The sequence below is a fragment of the Mandrillus leucophaeus genome, unplaced genomic scaffold, assembly GCF_000951045.1.
Source record: "Mandrillus leucophaeus isolate KB7577 unplaced genomic scaffold, Mleu.le_1.0 Scaffold184, whole genome shotgun sequence".
Lineage (NCBI taxonomy): Eukaryota > Metazoa > Chordata > Mammalia > Primates > Cercopithecidae > Mandrillus > Mandrillus leucophaeus.
In genome coordinates, this window is record NW_012101854.1 from 5,315,279 (window position 1) to 5,333,599 (window position 18,321).

Sequence of the window (18,321 nt, forward strand, 5' to 3'; positions counted from 1 at the left end):
AGCACAGTTAATGTAGAATGTGTAACTTGAGTAATTTTCCCTCAATATACAATACATCCCTTTATGATGAGGCCCCAAAAGCACCAAAAAATGGCAGCAATCTCCAAGTGTGCAGTAAATTTTAATATACCAATTTTGGTTGCAAGACTTATTTGTAGCCATGTAACTTGCTTTATATGGATCCAGACAATAAATGTTTTTTTAGGCAATAGAGACTTCAACCTGGTTCTTAAAAATAATCTCAGCAGACAAACTGAACTTGATGCAACAACATATTTTATGTTTTATTATTGCTGAGGCAAAACCACACCACCATAAAATGCAATGAAAACCGATGTTTAAAAGGCAGGATTTCTCTTTTCTTGAGGCTTTGTTAATACAAAGATCAAAATTTCACCTTTGAACTAAAAAAGAAATAAAGAAAGAATAGGCAGTGTAAGTGACAAAATTGTCATCATGAATATATTTCTAAATTTTTATTTATTTGTAAGTCAACATTAGACCAAAATATTTAGATAACTAATATGGCCCTTGAAAACTTAAATTTCTTGAGAGAAAAGCAAATTTTCAAAAAATCATCAGGTCATAAGAACACAATTAATTGTACAGGTATACGTTTTATTATTTAACCCCTATGACCATGTAAACTAAGACTCAAAGTTTAAATTAGCATTACAGAAAAGGAAAGGAAAGTCTTCTGTCACTCTTGAGGTATTTACTATTTTTTAAAGAATATACATTTAAGAATGAATCAATGTTTTATAGAAAATCAAATAATGGCATTTCTGCAGCTATCAATTTTTTGATACTTTTGAAAAAGTCGAGTAATGTATATGTTTAGATCTAAATAAATTTTTTAAACTATTAGTACTTTGACATGCTAAAGAAGAAAGTATTTGGATTAATTATTAAAACATCTGAAATTTCAAGTTAGATACAAAACTCCATACTCATATATTTTACAAATTAAAAAGACACTTAAAATGAAATCTTTTTATTGATGTCTAGAAGCTACTATTATCTAGTTGGGTGTAACTATTAGATGAAAAGAAGTTTAGGTTTCTTCATTTGGGTTTGCTTTAGTTTTAGGGAGGAAGAAATAGTTGAAACTGTTTGTGTATTTAGACATAATTTTGACATATGATAAAATTTGTATAGATCTTTGCATCTTACAGAAAACCAAGGACATTCAACCATGTTCTAGGCAGAGTTACCATTGCCATTTCCATATTTGATCCTGTTACAACTTCATTTTTACATTTTTAAGGTAAATGCAATGCTACTAAAATAAAAATTTGTTGCTAGTAAAATTAATCAAAATATGAGTAACAGTAGTTCCTTCAATATAATAGAGCAAATGGTAACTAATCTACAATGCTGAATTATTCAAGTGAAAACTAACTTGCAGTCTCAGACTACGTTTGTAGGTGATGATTTAAAACAAAAAAGGTTGTTTCTTAGACAATTCTAGAAATTATTCAAATATTGCACAGTTCTAGAAAGCATTTCAATCTCAGATTTACTGAATGAGCAGGGATATGTTTTTCTACAGCAGAATGAAAATATGCTTTCATTGTAAGTAAACCCAGTTCCCCTATTAAAAACCTCTGATAAGATTCAAGTTTTTGGAGTTTTCAGATAAAGCTATTTTCTCTCCTAGAAAAGGGAGTCACACCTGTACTATCACTTATGCTGATGTTTTAACCTATGAATAAAAATTTATAATAAAAACTGGGGAATATTTTACACCTCTAAATCATTTCCATGGCCTCTCGAGACTTCCATGGTTTATTGTTGTGTCTTCTCTTCTTAGTTGCTCATTAGGGAATAGCACTACAGCAGACACAGTACATAGCATACCAGGTAGTATATATAAATAATGAACACAAGGCTTTTATTCACAACTTCATCATATCAAAATACATCAGTCTAAATAGGCAAATGAAGGCAATAAAATTGTAATGCTCAAAGTAAGTCCAGACATAAGTAGCTAGAGAAATGAAATTTATTTGTTGAAATCAATTTGTGGGGTACTTCCACACATTTAAATTTACTCAGTTTTAAAATTGTGTGTGTATGTGTGTGTGTTTTCTGGGAAGAGTATTTCTCCTAGTGATGGGCATTCTTATTTTTTGTTTTAAATAAAGATTTTGCTCTGGTACAAAAGTTGCAAAGCACACACTCCAGCAAATTAAGTAATTATTTGTGATTTAAGATAATGCAAATGAGTGGCCAACAAACTGGGCTGTTATCATATATCAGACACTTAAAGTTATATATATATTTTTTGTGGCCATATGAATTTAAAAGAAAAATGAACTCCATGAAAAGACTTATTACTTGTTGATCATTCTTATGGATCATTCGGTAATATCCCAATTTTTGCATTATTTTTTCTAAAAAAAAATCCATAACATATTTAAGAATTCACAAAATGGAGTCATAAACAGTGTAGTCACTGTAATTTCCTTCTTTCTGATACCCTTATCCTCTTCTTCCACAATAGCAAATTATTCTTTGGGACACATGCAGAGAGGAAAAGTATCTACCAAATGTGGATGTTAGGTAGTAATAAAGAATCAAGTAGCTAGCAGTAATTTAGGAAACAAATAAATTATTTCAGCCTAAAAAAGACTCAGAAGATGGCTTGGAAAGCAAAATACATCTAACTTATAACTTTAGGTTGCCAATTATTCAGGCTATGAATTAAACCAGGCCAATTTGCCCCTCTCAGTTCTCCTGCTTTGGGGCCACTTCTTGAAATAACTTTTAGAATAGTAAAAGGAGGTAAAACATTCATGAATTTCAAAAATAATTAGCAGCTGGGAGAAAATAAAACTGTTGGGGGAAGAAGTTTAAATACATTCTAAGAAGTGACGGCTGCACTGATGATTTCATTGTCTAAGTAGTACGGCTTATATTTTTATGGAAATCTGAAAGCTCATTCTTGGTTTTAAAAACTGTATTCAAGAAAAGGAAGTAAACTGCTATGAAATTTATGCATAACAACTTTGGACAAGAACACTTCATTCTCTGCTTTGATTTTTTTAAAACCCTAAAGGGTACACTGATGACTTGTAATATGTGGTCACTGAAATTCTCTATTCACAGTCCTTTAACTGTTTTCTGTGGCGCAGTGAGAAACTACTGTATTAGACTTTGCAATATAAATTGGTTTCAACCTTGAGAGATTTATAAAAATAAGTTTGTCTCATTATCCTATAACACTAAAATGAGTGAAACGTGTCAGCTCTTCTACTTCTGCGAAACAGGAGAAATTGTATTTAACCATGTTAAACCCATCAAAGTTATACTTTCCAAATAAAAATGAGTGGTGTAAGACATAAAAGCCATATAGAAAGATTTTACCATCATTTTCTGTTCCTTTATGTTATTCTCTATGAAAAGTAAAAATGAAAGCTAGTTTACATTTTATTTTTAACCCATTGGATTGTCTTCCATTTTATTTATTTATTTTTATCTTTTTATTTATTTATTTATTTACGTTTTTGAGATGGAGTTTCACTCTTGTCGCCCAGGCTGGAGTGCAATGGCACGATCTCAGCTCACTGCAACCTCTGCCTCCTGGGTTCAGGTGATTCTCCTGTCTCAGCCTCCCATGTAGGTATGATCACAGGCGCTTACCACCACGCCCAGCTAATTTTTGTATTTTTAGTAGAGATGGAGTTTCGCCATATTGGCCAGGCTAGTCTCAAACTCCTGACCTCAGGTGATCCACCCACCTCAGCCTCCCAAAGTGCTGGGATTCCAGGCATAAGCCACCCTGCCCGGCCTATCTTCCATTTTAGACCATAATATGATCTCACCAGATCTTTACTGAAAATGTACATTATTACAAGTAGCTAAATTTCCACATAGAGGAATAAAAAGGTTAGAGAATCAGGTTATGACTTTTCTAGTACTTTAGTGTGCTATGTTAATGATAAACCCGTTTTAAATTTCTTAATCTTATCATCAAGCAACACCAGGCTTCTAAATCTTTTTGTTTCATTTAAAATGGCTACTATATATGAGAATTTTTAAGGTATTATACTAAACCCTTTTTCAGGTCAAAAGGCATGTTATCTAGAAAATAATTTAACACTGTAATTGGATCCTCAAGATCAATTTGTTTTATATACTCTGCAGCAAAAATAACATTTCTAGTAGGAAGGAATTAATTATAAACCTAGCAAGTTCTAGACATTCACGTACTTGTGTAAACAATTTTAACATGGTTTATTACATTTCCAGAAAGGTTAAGTCTTATATTCCATTTTCTGCTAATTCTTATTTCATATATTATTTAATATAATAAATATATGTTATTTGGGTGCATATGTGCATATATTTTCACACATATATATGTCTTATATACATAAAACAGCACTTAATGGTCATGTTCTTTGCATGTTCAACTTCAGGGGAAAAAATGAATTGCTGTTATGTATAACCAATGGCGATCTTCCTTTCTGTTTCACAAATGGCCATATCTGGATGTAAACAAAACATTGGAGCGAGTCATTCCAGGTGAATTGTACTTCAAGTTGTAGGTTGGTGTTCTCAAGAAGAATTGGGTACTCCCTGGTAGTAAATACCTAAAAACGATAGTTAACAAATTAGATTTTTACAAGCAAATTATAACTAACTCACTAAAGGGTTATGTGGTTAGCAATTTACGTATTCTATATGAGAAATGTTACTGTAACAAAAATGCAATTCATATAAAAAGATTTCCTCCCCCAGACTGTAGGAAAGAAGGAGAGAAGAGCTAAATATAGATGCAATATATGACGTTAGCATCCCAAGACATCCCATAAAGAGCCATTGTACTCAAATACTGTGAAACTGTTTATGTGGCTAATGTTAATTTAGAATTCATCATCAGTCCTTGTAAGTAATATGTGGGGCCAAATATTTTTTTAAAACATGTGATTTGAGAATTTGACTAGCCACATTAACAATAATTGTTTGTTTTGAGGGAGGCAGAACCACTGATTGTAATTTAATAATAGATCATTGATGTATTATTACTATAAGTAACCTAATAGAAAACGTTAAAGATTAACATTCCTAATTAGAATATAAATTTTATATTCTTTGACCATAGAGTGCTCATGATTACAGAATATCAAAAACAATCAGCTGGACGCAGTGGCTCACACCTGTAATCCCAGCACTTTGGGAGGCTGAGACAGGCGGATCATCTGGGGTTGGGAGTTCAAGACGAGCCTGACCAACATAGAGAAACCCCATCTCTACTAAAAATACAAAATTAGCCAGGCATGGTGGCAGATGCCTGTAATCCCAGCTACTTGGGAGGCTGAGGCCAGGGAATCGCTTGAACCTGGGGGCCGAGGTTGCGGTGAGCTGAGATCGTGCCATTGCACTCTAGCCTGGGGGACAAGAGTGAGACTTCGTCTCCCAAAAAAAAAAAAAAAAATCATGATTACAGGTTGCATGTAACCCTTGCAGCCAAATGTATTTCAAAATATGTGATTTTTTTCAGATTTTAGAAAGATAATATGGTGATTTATATATACTATATTATATAGTAATATTTATATTACTATATAACACCTCCATCAGAGCCTTAGAGCAGCATCTTGTAAACAAACCATTACATTTCTGTAGTAAAATGTATTAATATTCACAATAAATCAGATAAAGACTACAAATAACTTCATGTCAATTCAGGTCAGATTTGGCAGCAGAGGGGTTACTTTTTCTTTTTTTTGAGATGCAGTCTGGTTCTGTCACCCACGCTGGAGTGCAATGGCGTGATCTCGGCTCACTGCAACTTCTGCCTCCGAGTTCACGCGATTCTCCTGCCTCAGCCTCCCAAGTAGCTGGGATTACAGGCATGTGCCACCACACCTGACTAATTTTTTTCCTTGTATTTTTAATAGAGATGGGTTTCACCATGTTAGCCAAGATGGTCTCAAATGAGTTATGTTTTGTTTTCGAGTTTTCAAAGTTTTGGAAATTAAATATTGCAAGTAAGAGATTGTGCACCTGTAGAATCTGTTTTCCTGTGAAAAATCTTGACTAGCATTAGGCCAGTCCAATCTATATGTCCAGAGAGAAATGGCCAAGGAAATCTATATAAACAAATGCAAACAACGCTATTCAAAATATAAGTCCTAGTAATGATGAGAAGGAAATGCTATAAAATCAGGATAAAGATACTTATGAGGAATGTCTAAGAGCAGAAGCAGCAATATACAGAGATTTGTAATTAGTCATGGGAAATAAACAGTGGGACGGTATCAAATCATTTATTTTCTTCACTTGACATCAGAATTCTCCAGGGATAGTATCATACTCCCACAGATACATGATAAACAGAGGACTGAGGGCACAATTAGCTGTCTATTCTATGTTAAATAATATTGATAACTATGATAATTCTATGTGAATGGAAAATTGTATTTATAGTTGTGTTAAATGAAGTATGTAGAAAGAAATGTATTATAATCAAACTATACGCAGCATTCAGATTAAAATAGCAGAACTTTCTATAATATCCATAAACATCATTTTATCATGAATTATCTAATAATATCTTCTAAACCTATTACCTAATATCACAAACTATAAATAATTACTCAAATCATTAAGTTAATAGAGCAGTAAAATAACATAAAAGAAACCAAATTAAATCAAAATTGGATAACAGGTGATGAATAATAAAACAAATGATTTCTCACATCACAGATTATATAAATTACTTTCTTACGATCACTCGGGTAATTTATATGGATTAATTACTATGTCAACAATTGGTGGGGTCATGATGACTGATTCAGTATCTTCTGTCATGAAAAGGCTATCCTTCCTATCTAGGGCAAAGTTACAAAAGAAAACAAGGTGTTTGATCAAAATCCACTATTTCATAGTAGTTGAGAGTTATTCCACCTTCTACTGAAGATACATTCTGATTATACGGATAATTACACGGTAAACAGTAATGTCTACCAACTTTCTTTCAAAGAATTTCCAAGTAACAGTTACTATTGACATTTCAGTAACATTTACATATTCTTTTGAAATAACACTATTTTGCACATGAAAAAATAAAAGCACAAAGTCCAGGATCACAACTAACTTACACTCTTTTACTGAACAAATATTTAAATAGTGTTTTCTATGTGCCCAGCACTATTCTAATTGCTTTACAGATATCAACTCATTTAGTTCTCATAACAATTCTATATGGTAGATATTACTGTTAGCTCCATTTTACAGATAAATAAACTTCATGACGTATACAGGGGTCAAATGCCTTGCTCAGGGTCTCCTACCTAGAAAGTGGCAGGGCCAGGATTCAAATCCATACAGGCTAGCTCCAGCAGCAGAGCTCCTAGCAACCATACTATATTGTCATGACAATTCTACATAATTATCATTGTATACTAATTTCAGTTTTAAAACTAATGGGGACAATTATTATACTCATTTTTTCAGAAATGTGAAGTATAAAATAATCTAGAAAATAGAAAGATATTATATATGCCGCAAACCTAAACTTTTTCATAGAAGAAGAAAAAGATGAAACTTTTTATTCAGACTTGAAAAGAAGTTCGGCATGAACTAAAAACAGCATATAAAATTACATTGGAAGAAACACTTTTCTTCCCTAATGCAAGTGCTGTGGGATATTTTAAAGTGTTGCAGGGAAATACAATGGATTATTTGCCTTAACATCTCCATTAATATGTCTTGGGAAATCCAACACTAGCTGAACATCGAAGACTGTTTTTGAAATGTTCCTTGCAATGAAGATAAATAATCTGATTTTTTAAAGCAGAAGACTATCTCAAGGAAGTGGGTTTACGGATTAAAGAATTTGTGTAAGGCACTAAAAAATGGGAAAAGTTTAGAGCTTACCTATTTTTCTAGCTTATTATTTACATATGAAAATGGCTAACTCATTGCTAATTCATGCCAAGGAGAAATACCTCAAACTACCCTATTTGTTTCATAGCCTCATTCCTCATCCTCCTCATCCCTAAGGCAGGTGTGCACATCTTTACATAACCATTATATTAAATGCAAACATAGAGCCCGCATTTATGTAATTCCTGATTGATGTAGAATTAGTTTGTCTTTTATATACCAATTTATTGCTGACCGGGAGGATCTCTGGAACATGAAGCATATCAAGACTGGTAGAAATTAACCTTGAAAACATAAGCTGCCATCCCCATCAAGCTACCAATGAGTTTCTTCACAGAATTGGAAAAAACTGCTTTAAAGTTCATATGGAACCAAAAAAGAGCCCGCATCTCCAAGACAATCCTAAGTCAAAAGAACAAAGCTGGAGGCATCACGCTACCTGACTTCAAACTATACTACAAGGCTACAGTAACCAAAACAGCATGGTACTGGTACCAAAACAGAGATATAGACCAATGGAACAGAACTGAGTCCTCAGAAATAATACCACACATCTACAGCCATCTGATCTTTGACAAACCTGAGAGAAACAAGAAATGGGGAAAGGATTCCCTGTTTAATAAATGGTGCTGGGAAAATTGGCTAGCCATAAGTAGAAAGCTGAAACTGGATCCTTTCCTTACTCCTTATACGAAAATTAATTCAAGATGGATTAGAGACTTAAATGTTAGACCTAATACCATAAAAATCCTAGAGGAAAACCTAGGTAGTACCATTCAGGACATAGGCATGGGCAAAGACTTCATGTCTAAAACACCAAAAGCAACGGCAGCAAAAGCCAAAATTGACAAATGGGATCTCATTAAACTAAAGAGCTTCTGCACAGCAAAAGAAACTACCATCAGAGTGAACAGGCACCCTACAGAATGGGAGAAAATTTTTGCAATCTACTCATCTGACAAAGGGCTAATGTCCAGGACCTACAAAGAACTCAAACAAATTTACAAGAAAAAAACAAACAACCCCATCAAAAAGTGGGCAAAGGATATGAACAGACATTTCTCAAAAGAAGACATTCGTACAGCCAACAGACACATGAAAAAATGCTCATCATCACTGGCCATCAGAGAAATGCAAATCAAAACCACAATGAGATACCATCTCACACCAGTTAGAATGGTGATCATTAAAAAGTCAGGAAACAACAGGTGCTGGAGAGGATGTGGAGAAATAGGAACACTTTTACACTGTTGGTGGGATTGTAAACTAGTTCAACCATTATGGAAAACAGTATGGCGATTCCTCAAGGATCTAGAACTAGATGTACCATATGACCCAGCCATCCCATTACTGGGTATATACTCAAAGGATTATAAATTATGCTGCTATAAAGACACATGCACACGTATGTTTATTGCAGCACTATTCACAATAGCAAAGACTTGGAATCAACCCAAATGTCCATCAGTGACAGATTGGATTAAGAAAATGTGGCACATATACACCATGGAATACTATGCAGCCATAAAAAAGGATGAGTTTGTGTCCTTTGTAGGGACATGGATGCAGCTGGAATCCATCATTCTTAGCAAACTATCACAAGAACAGAAAACCAAACACCGCATGTTCTCACTCATAGGTGGGAACTGAACAATGAGATCACTTGGACTCAGGAAGGGGAACATCACACACCGGGGCCTATCATGGGGAGGGGGGAGGGGGGAGGGATTGCATTGGGAGTTATACCTGATGTAAATGACGAGTTGATGGGTGTAGCACACCAACATGGCACAAGTATACATATGTAACAAACCTGCACGTTATGCACATGTACCCTACAACTTAAAGTATAATAATAATAAATTAATTAAAAAAAAAAAAAAGAAAAGAAAACATAAGCTACACCCACCTCCTTTTCCTCTTCCTGGAGTTAAGACCAGGACCCCTGATTTCCCCAGAATAATTTTAGGACCTGGTTTGGAAAACCAGGAGTAAATAAAGTCCATCAGAATATTTGTCCTGTCTTTTAAAAATATTTCTATTATAGTGAAATATATAACATGAAATGTACTATTAAACAGTGTTTTTCTTACCATTTTTAATTGTATGATTTAGTGCATTAAGTACATTCACAATGTGTGTAACCATCACCATTAATTTCAGAACTTTTCATCACCTCAAACAGAAACTCCTTACCCTTGAAGTACTAACGCCCCATTTTCCCTTCCTTCCTACCCCTAGTAACATCTATTCTATTTTCTGTCTCTATGAGGTTGCGTATTATACATGCCTCAAATAAATGGAATCACAAGATTTGTCCATTTGTGTCTGGCTGTGTAACTTAGCATGTTTTCAAAGGTCATCTACATTGTAGCCTGTATCAGAATTTCAGTCCATACTGTGGCTGAATAATATTCTATTACATGTGTATACCATATTTTATCTCTTCAACTGTTGATGGGCACGGGTTGTTTTCATCTCTTGGCTATTGTCTTATAAATAATGCTTCTGTGAACATTAGTATACAGGTATCTATTTCTTTGTTTTTCATTCTTTTGAGTAAATACCTCAGAGTAGAATTGCTGGGTCATATGGTAATTCTATATTTATTTTTTTTTTAGAAACTCTCAAACTGCTTTCTACAACTGCCACACAGTTTTACATTTTTACCAGCAATGCATGAGAAATCCAAGTTCTCCACATCCACATCCTTGCTAACACTTATTACTTGGTACTTTTTTGATAATAGCAATTCTAGTGGATGTGCATTGTCCTGTGGTTTTAACTTCAAGATTTTTTGGGAAAAGCCCCAGTTTCAAATTCTACTTTTGCCACATTTAAATCCAATATGGATTTAGATAAACCTCACTTTTCTCAGCTGTACAAAATTCCAATAGTTTCTGCCATATATGGCTCACAGAGTACGGAGTCAATGAAATAGTGTACATGAATGAAATATTATTTATAATTTATATATTATGAACACTGGCCTCAAAAACAAGAATATCTCTGTTCTTAGATAGATATATCCAACTATCTTAACCTAAGGGCATAAATAATACCATATATTTAACTCGTCTTTTTTTAAACTTTTAAATTATAAAATATAAGGTATTTTAAAAAGTACATAAAACATAAATGTTCAGTTTAATGAGTATTATAAAGTGATTACTTGTCATTACCACCCATGTTAAGTAACTGAACATTCCTAGCATCCCAGAGCCCTGTATTACAGTACCCTCACTCCTCATAAACTTAACCACTATTCTGACCTTTATGGTAATTACTTCCTTGTTTACTACCCAATTATACATTCCTTAAACACTATCATATAATTTTGCCTGTTTTTGATTTTTCAATAAATGGACACAATATATATTCCTTTGTATCTGGTTTATTTTGCTTAATTTTATGTTTGAAACTAACCCTATATGTGTAGGTGCAGTTTGTTCATTTTCAATGTTGTATACTATTCCATCGTATGAGTATTAGAAAAAAATGTGCCCATTCTTTCATGGACATTTGGGTTGTTTCCAATTTTTAGCTATTATGAGTAAATGCTACTATAATCATTCTCGTAAGGGTCTTGTGCACATGTGCACACATCTCTGATAAGAATTTACAGGGAGAGTAGCTGTAAAAAGGGTAGGCTTTAGATGTAATGAGAAACTGCTTGTAAAAGGTACCAACTTTCACTTTACAAGCAGGGTAAGAGAGTTCCTATTACTATATGTTCTCATCAACACTTGTGATGGATACGCAGTGATTTTGAGATTTGGCATTTCCCTGATTATTAATTAGCTTAAACACTTTTTCAAATGTTTATTGGTCCTTGTTTTTCAGTTATCTTCCCCCATTTTTCTATTGTGTGGTCTGCTTTTTTCTTATAAATTTGTAGGAGTTTCTATATAATCGTGTAAGAATTTTTTATAGACTATATTGGTTGCAAACACTTACTTCCATCCTGTGGCTTGCTTTTCCACCTCTTAATGGGGCCTTCTGATGAACATATGTTTTTAATTTTAATATAATCTTTTCACTTATTATGAAATTTTTTGGTTCTATTAATCTTTGCATACCTCAAGGTCATGAAAATATTCCCCTGTATTATCTTCTGAAATCTTTATGCAGTTTTACCTTTCACATCTACAAACTAATTTCATCTGGAAATGGTTTTCGTTTATGGTGTAGGTAAAGTTAAGTTTCTTTTTTATTATTTGGAAATACAATTGTCCTAGAACCGTTGTTTAAACAAACTTCCTCTTCCTCTGTCATAAATCAGGTGTACACCACTTTTGTCATAAATCAAGTCTCCAGGTAGGCCTGGGTTGGTATATGGTTTTTCTGAATGGTTCCAATGGTCTATTTGTCCATCCTTTTGCCAATATTATACTATCTTAAATTACTTTAGCTTTATTGTAAGTCTTGAAACACTGTAGTTACTAAATCCTATGATGTTATACTGCTCTATGTCAAGATTGTCTTATTTATTCTTGGTCCTTTGCTTTTCTGTATAGTGACAGAACAAACTTTGGTCAAATTCTTCTCCCCACCAAAAATAAAAAATAAAAATTGGTTGAGATTTATAGAGTTACATTGAATTTACAGATGTATGAAATTATTCGAGAAAAATTGACATATCGATAATATTGAATGCAATGATGACTAAGACATACTTTTCCATTTTTCACATTTTCCTGCATAAAGGTCACACACATTTCTTGCTAGATTTATTCCTAAGTATTAGATATTCTTTCATACTTTTGAAAAAATATTTAAAATTTTATATCTCAGATATTTGTTGTTGATAAAGAAAAGTGCAATTGATTTTCTTATATTGACTTTGATTTATATGATTTCATCAAAATTGTTAAATTCACTTTATAATTTATCATAGATTTATTTACATTTGTATGAATACAATCATATCCATTTACTGAGTTTAGTTCTTTCTTTCAAACCTAATGCCTTTTCTTTTTCCTAATATATCCATTTAAATCTATAAATATCCCTGTATTACTGATTTAGCCATATTCTACAAGTTTTATTTCTAATATTTTTGTTATCGCTCAGTTCAAAATATTTTTTTATGTCCATTATAATCTCTTATTTGATTCGTGGGTTATTTAAAAGTCTATTTTTTCGGCCGGGTGCAGTGGCTCATGCCTGTAATCCCAGCACTTTGGGAGGCGGAGATGGGTGGATCATGAGGTCAGGAGATCAAGACCATCCTGGCTAACACGGTGAAACCCCGTCTCTACTAAAAATACAAAAAAAATTAGCCGGGCATGGTGATGGGCACCTGCAGTCCCAGCTACTCGGGAGGCTGAGGCAGGAGAATGGCGTGAACCTGGGAGGCGGAGCTTGCAGTGAGCCAAGACCGCACCACTGCACTCCAGCCTGGGAGACAAAGTAAGACTCTGTCTCAAAAAAAAAAAAAAAAAGTATATTTTTTGACTTTCCAAAGCATAGATTTGCTGTTTATATTTTTCTGTTGTTTTCCAGCTTAAAGGCATTTGGTCGGAAAAAGTCCTCTGTATAATTTCAATCATCTGAAATTCTGTGAATTTTTTTTTTTTTTTAAATTCCACTATATGGTTGATTTGGCAAAATTTCCCATTGTGCCTGGTGTACTGAATTCTGAAGTTAATACATTTACTTCTATATATGACAGTTAAGTCTGTTAATTTTATTGTTAAAATTTTTATATCTTTACTGAGTTTTTTTCTGAGAAATGATTATTAAATCTTCCTCTATGGTTGTAAATTTATTTCCTTTTTGTTTCTGTCAACGTTTGCTTTGCAAACCTTCTCATGCATTGTTACTCCTAGGAATCTAGAGTGTTGACAACAGCCACCACTTTTGGCAGGCCCTGAACTCCTATTTTATCCCTTAGGCCCACACGACTGTCAAAAGCACTGCTCAGCACTAACAAATACTCACTAACAGGTACTGGGTTAGCAAGTACTTTCAAGCAAATGTGATATTTTGTACAGCATTTCTAGTTATCATCAGAGGCAGGATTTACCCAAATATTTAATGTTGTATTACCAAAAGCAGAAGTGCTAACTTGGTGGTTTTTTAAAATTTTTTTTTAGCTATGGAACCCTTTGTGAAATAAGCTTATATGAAAGCTCAGTACACGAAAGGTAGAAACCCAGAAATGTCTCTTCCTTTGGTATGCACATTATTATTTTTTTCTGAGATTGCAAAGTTGAAGGCCACTCTCTTCCATGTAATAGATGCCACATACTCTTTAAATCCTCTTAAGAAATATCCTGTAGATCTTTGGTAAAGATAAACCTGGTCCCTAAACCTGTCTGCTGTTAGCTCTATTTCCTATCTGTTTTAATTTTATAAATAAATTAACCAAAGATGAATCTCCTCATAAATTATTTAGGTATACTTCATAAGTTATTTATATTAGGTACATTTACATTTATTTATAAACATTATAAACATAAATTCATGTTTATATTACCAAGTATACTTCATAAATAAAATGTGTCAATCTATTAATAGATATTAAATGACTTCTACATTTAAGTAAAATGCTAAAGAGTCCGTTTCTTACCTATGAGGAAAATAAATATGGCCACTTTTTACATGTTGTTAAATTAATGTGACACTGACTTCGGTTTTAATAGCTAGACATTAGGGAGAAATGTTTACTTCTCTTCACTCCTTGTGTTCCAATGTAGAAGAATTTCCACTACTGTGAACTTCCTGGTCTCTTACCAGAACCAAATTATCTGATTTGTGGATTTAAAAGAAGGAAACAGGAATGCTTGGCTCAGCCTCTTTGTCTTTCTGGCTCTGCCTTTCTGCAGAAAGGATGCATCTTTTCTTGCTCTCCTGCCAATGCTAAAAGAACTAGACTTTATGGGCTAGTGACAGTGGAAGGTTTGTGTTGATTCTGCTCTGCCTTTGACTGGGTGGATAAGTTGAATTCCAAAATTCAGTATTAGAAAACTCACTTGGCTCACATCTACACCATGTGCCCTAATGTAACTTTTATTAGCAATAGTGCTACAGAGTAACAAAGCAACAGATGATGACCGTATGTCTGACTCTGGTATTTTTCTATCATATGGTTCTGAGCTTGGATAGGAATGAAAATGTATTTACTGACTTCTCAAAATGAATATAATCACAATAGTGGGTCATTCTGACCATTTATCAGAAGTCCAGAAGTTAAGATTCCATGGTCAGAAATAATCTCTTTTGACCACCAGCAGTAGAAGAAAATAAAAAAGTCTGAAGCACCTGTAAAGCATACCTTTTTCCTCCAATGTAACCAAGAAGACTCATCCTACTTTGTGTACCCACAAAAGCTACAAGGTCCATCAACAGAAATTAGTTTATGAAATCTAGGATTGTGGGAATTACATTAAAGAGTCTCAGTGAATTCCTTCTTAGACTGAAATTTAAGACTTTCCTGACCATGCTCCCAGAGTATCACCCCTTAACAAGAAAGCTCTTCATTTATATGGTATGATGTCCAAAAAATGGTTATCATTCTTTTAAATCATATAAAAGTATTAATGAAAGTATTAAAAGTTTTATTTCAATAGCTTGCTTCACTCAAACCATTAAAACTGTAGAATATAACTTTGATATTTAAATTTTTAAAATATTAATGGTTACCTTTACCACTGCTATTATTGTGATCAACCAGCTTCTATTTATAGAAGAGTTAAAAGAGGTTAAATGTCCTGCAACACTACCATGACAGAATCCAAGACAAACAAAAATGTAAAATATTTCTCTTAATACTTTCTATTAAAAATATTCTGAGCCACTCTGCTGATACAGGAAACATTTGTAATAAAGTTATTTTTATTATATTCCCTGAGATTTTTTAAATAGATCAATTTCTAGGTGTTTTCAAGAAAAGAAAATCCAAGCTATAGGGGTTCCATTTTCCTCATTGTTTATTCAACTATTCACTGACTTTTTGACTATCACTTAGTTTTTCAAAGTCATGGCTTAATTTCTTCTTTCCTGCATAGTACTATAACTTACAAATACTAAAACTAAAGTTATATATTCGTCTTTATTTCTAATGAGAACTACAGTTGTCTTGAGAAATGCTAAAAGGTACTTTCTTTACTCTGTGTGTTTTTACAGCTTAAAAACAATACTGCTTTTCAGGCTTTTTGGACAACTATTTTAACTGAATGTTTATGAAACTCATTTTTCAAATAGAACTTGACAAAACTTTACCTGCTACATATTTGGTAATGAAGGGAACAGCAGAGGCAAATTGAACAATAAAAATGAAACCAAAGGTATCTTCCCAACTGTAGTAGGCTCAAGGATAAATGTTGAAATCTCTCTATTAGAGAACAAAAGTTAAATATATTACCACATTTTTGGATGCTCTTGCTCTGGACTTTTGAAAGTGAAGGTATATAAGTCAAATAACTTCATTTCCAAGTATGTTTTATCACCTTTAGGTTCGTGATTGCTGTCCTTGTTCAGTCCCTTAAAGGTAAATACTGTACTAATTAAAAATATTTTGCAGATAATAGCATGTATGAACTTCAGTCTTTAGCTTTTTCTCTAGTCACATAAAGAAAAAAACACTGTTAATTTCAAACTCTGATTTAGCATTACTTTATATAAAACTCTCAAGGGTTAGAGAATGTGAACAAGTACCTGGAATTACCCCAGTCAGGACCAATGCCTGAAAGCGATCCTCTTTTGTCAGCTGCATATTTGTAAACCACTAGCAGGCACTGTTTACAAAGCTCCACCAGGCGCTGGCAACACTGGAGCTGCAAAGGAGTCACCACCTCTGGGCTTTTATTGAAAATACTCTCCCAAGAGGATCTGTTGGCATGGAAACAGACATGATCTCATGTTGGCTGTTAAAAATGACAACCAGCTATATCACTTCCCTAGCAACAAGCCAATAAGGGCAATAGAAATGGCCTCATACATTTGCAATAACTATGAAAGGTTTAAAGATATATAATAAAAACAAATTAGGAAATTTATATTTGTATTAAAGAAACACATCATCAAATACATATACTATTTGTATGTGTGTGTTTGTACGTGTGGGTGTGTGTGTGACAGTGTGTCTCACTATGTTGCCCAGACTGGAGTACAGTAGTTATTCACAGGCACAATCATGATGCACTACAGCCTTGAACTCCTGGCCTCCAGTGATCCTCCTCATTTTAGCCTTGAAGTAGCTGGGACTACAGGCATGTGCCACCATGCCCAGCACTATTTGTCCTTAAAGCTTTTAAAGCTGCCAACTCTGGACGGCTAATAGGATAGTTTTCCAACACCTCTTAAAAAATGGAGTTACTCTATATTAAGGTATTTGTAAAATACTGAGCTAATTTCTCAAAAATTCAGTATTCTTGGAATTTAGGCTTTCTCGGAATCTGTATTTACCTTAACATTAAGAATGATCCCTTGAAATGATTAAAAAGTTGCTAAAACAATTGTTAACCTCTCTTCACTAAGAGAATTTAGGTTAATACTTGATTGTGACCATCCCTTTCAAAACACTTTTAGACATAACTATATCCATGATATTCCTAGAGCACAGGTTCTGTGTGCTAGAAGTAATGCTATCTTAACAAGTACTGCCCTACTGCCATCCCAGAAGCAGCATGCCTTCTCCTTCACTGAACTCAGCTTATTCCAAAGCAGGTAATCGTGCGTACTTTCTTGGTAAACTTCAGTTTTGTGTGGGGTGTGTGTGTGTGGGTGTGTGTGTGTGTGTGTTAACAATTCCGAAGTTTACCATCATGGTATGGTTTATATCAGGAAATACCTCACTACTCCACCACTACGGAGAGAGAGACAGACGAGAGAGAGAGAGAGAGAGAGAGAGAAATTTATTCCACAGACTTATTCCTTGAAACTCTTCAAGCCTCCAGGGGAAATTTTGGTTTGAGACTTGGTAATGATTCGTATCTCATTTTACATAAACCAATTCACATAACCCTCAGAGAGAAAAGCACAGACTTTCAGAAAGGAAAAAGTATTCAGGACAATATTTTCCTGGAAGTAAACTTCCCAATGGGAAACACAAAGACTCCACTTTCAACCTTCTGTGGATATTTGATATACCCGGAATTTTAAAAAAAATGCCTTAGAAACAGAAATGTATTTTTTACTAGAAAAGCTACTGTTTATTTTTTCAGAAAAATGTGGCCCCAAATAGCATGTCATCAATGAATGAAAGGTTTTCTTAAAGGGAGTAATACTGAAATGAATTAATTGAAAGAAACAAATTTTCTTCAGTGTTCTGAAATGTTCAGGGCTAAATATAATAGGCTTTTAAAATACTGGGGTTTTTTAATTGGCAAAGGAATGAAAGTTATTTTTATTTAAGAAATAGTAATTTGATGGTTAAATTAACTGTAAAAACAAAATTTAAATTATTGCTAGATGGAA

The 18,321-nt window shown here is 33.6% G+C and overlaps 1 protein-coding gene across 1 annotated transcript in view; it reads right to left on the minus strand.

Moving 5' to 3' along the window:
- Positions 1 to 4,110: 4,110 nt before the first annotated feature.
- Positions 4,111 to 18,321, minus strand: part of TTLL7 (tubulin tyrosine ligase-like family member 7) — a 133,085-nt gene continuing 118,874 nt past the window's right edge. Inside the window, exons 20-21 of the mRNA XM_011977779.1 lie at positions 16,561 to 16,734; positions 4,111 to 4,598 (exon numbers count right to left, since the gene is read on the minus strand). Of these exons, the coding sequence (XP_011833169.1) occupies positions 4,478 to 4,598; positions 16,561 to 16,734 (295 nt within the window). The 3' untranslated portion in view covers positions 4,111 to 4,477. The remainder of the gene's footprint in view (positions 4,599 to 16,560; positions 16,735 to 18,321) is intronic.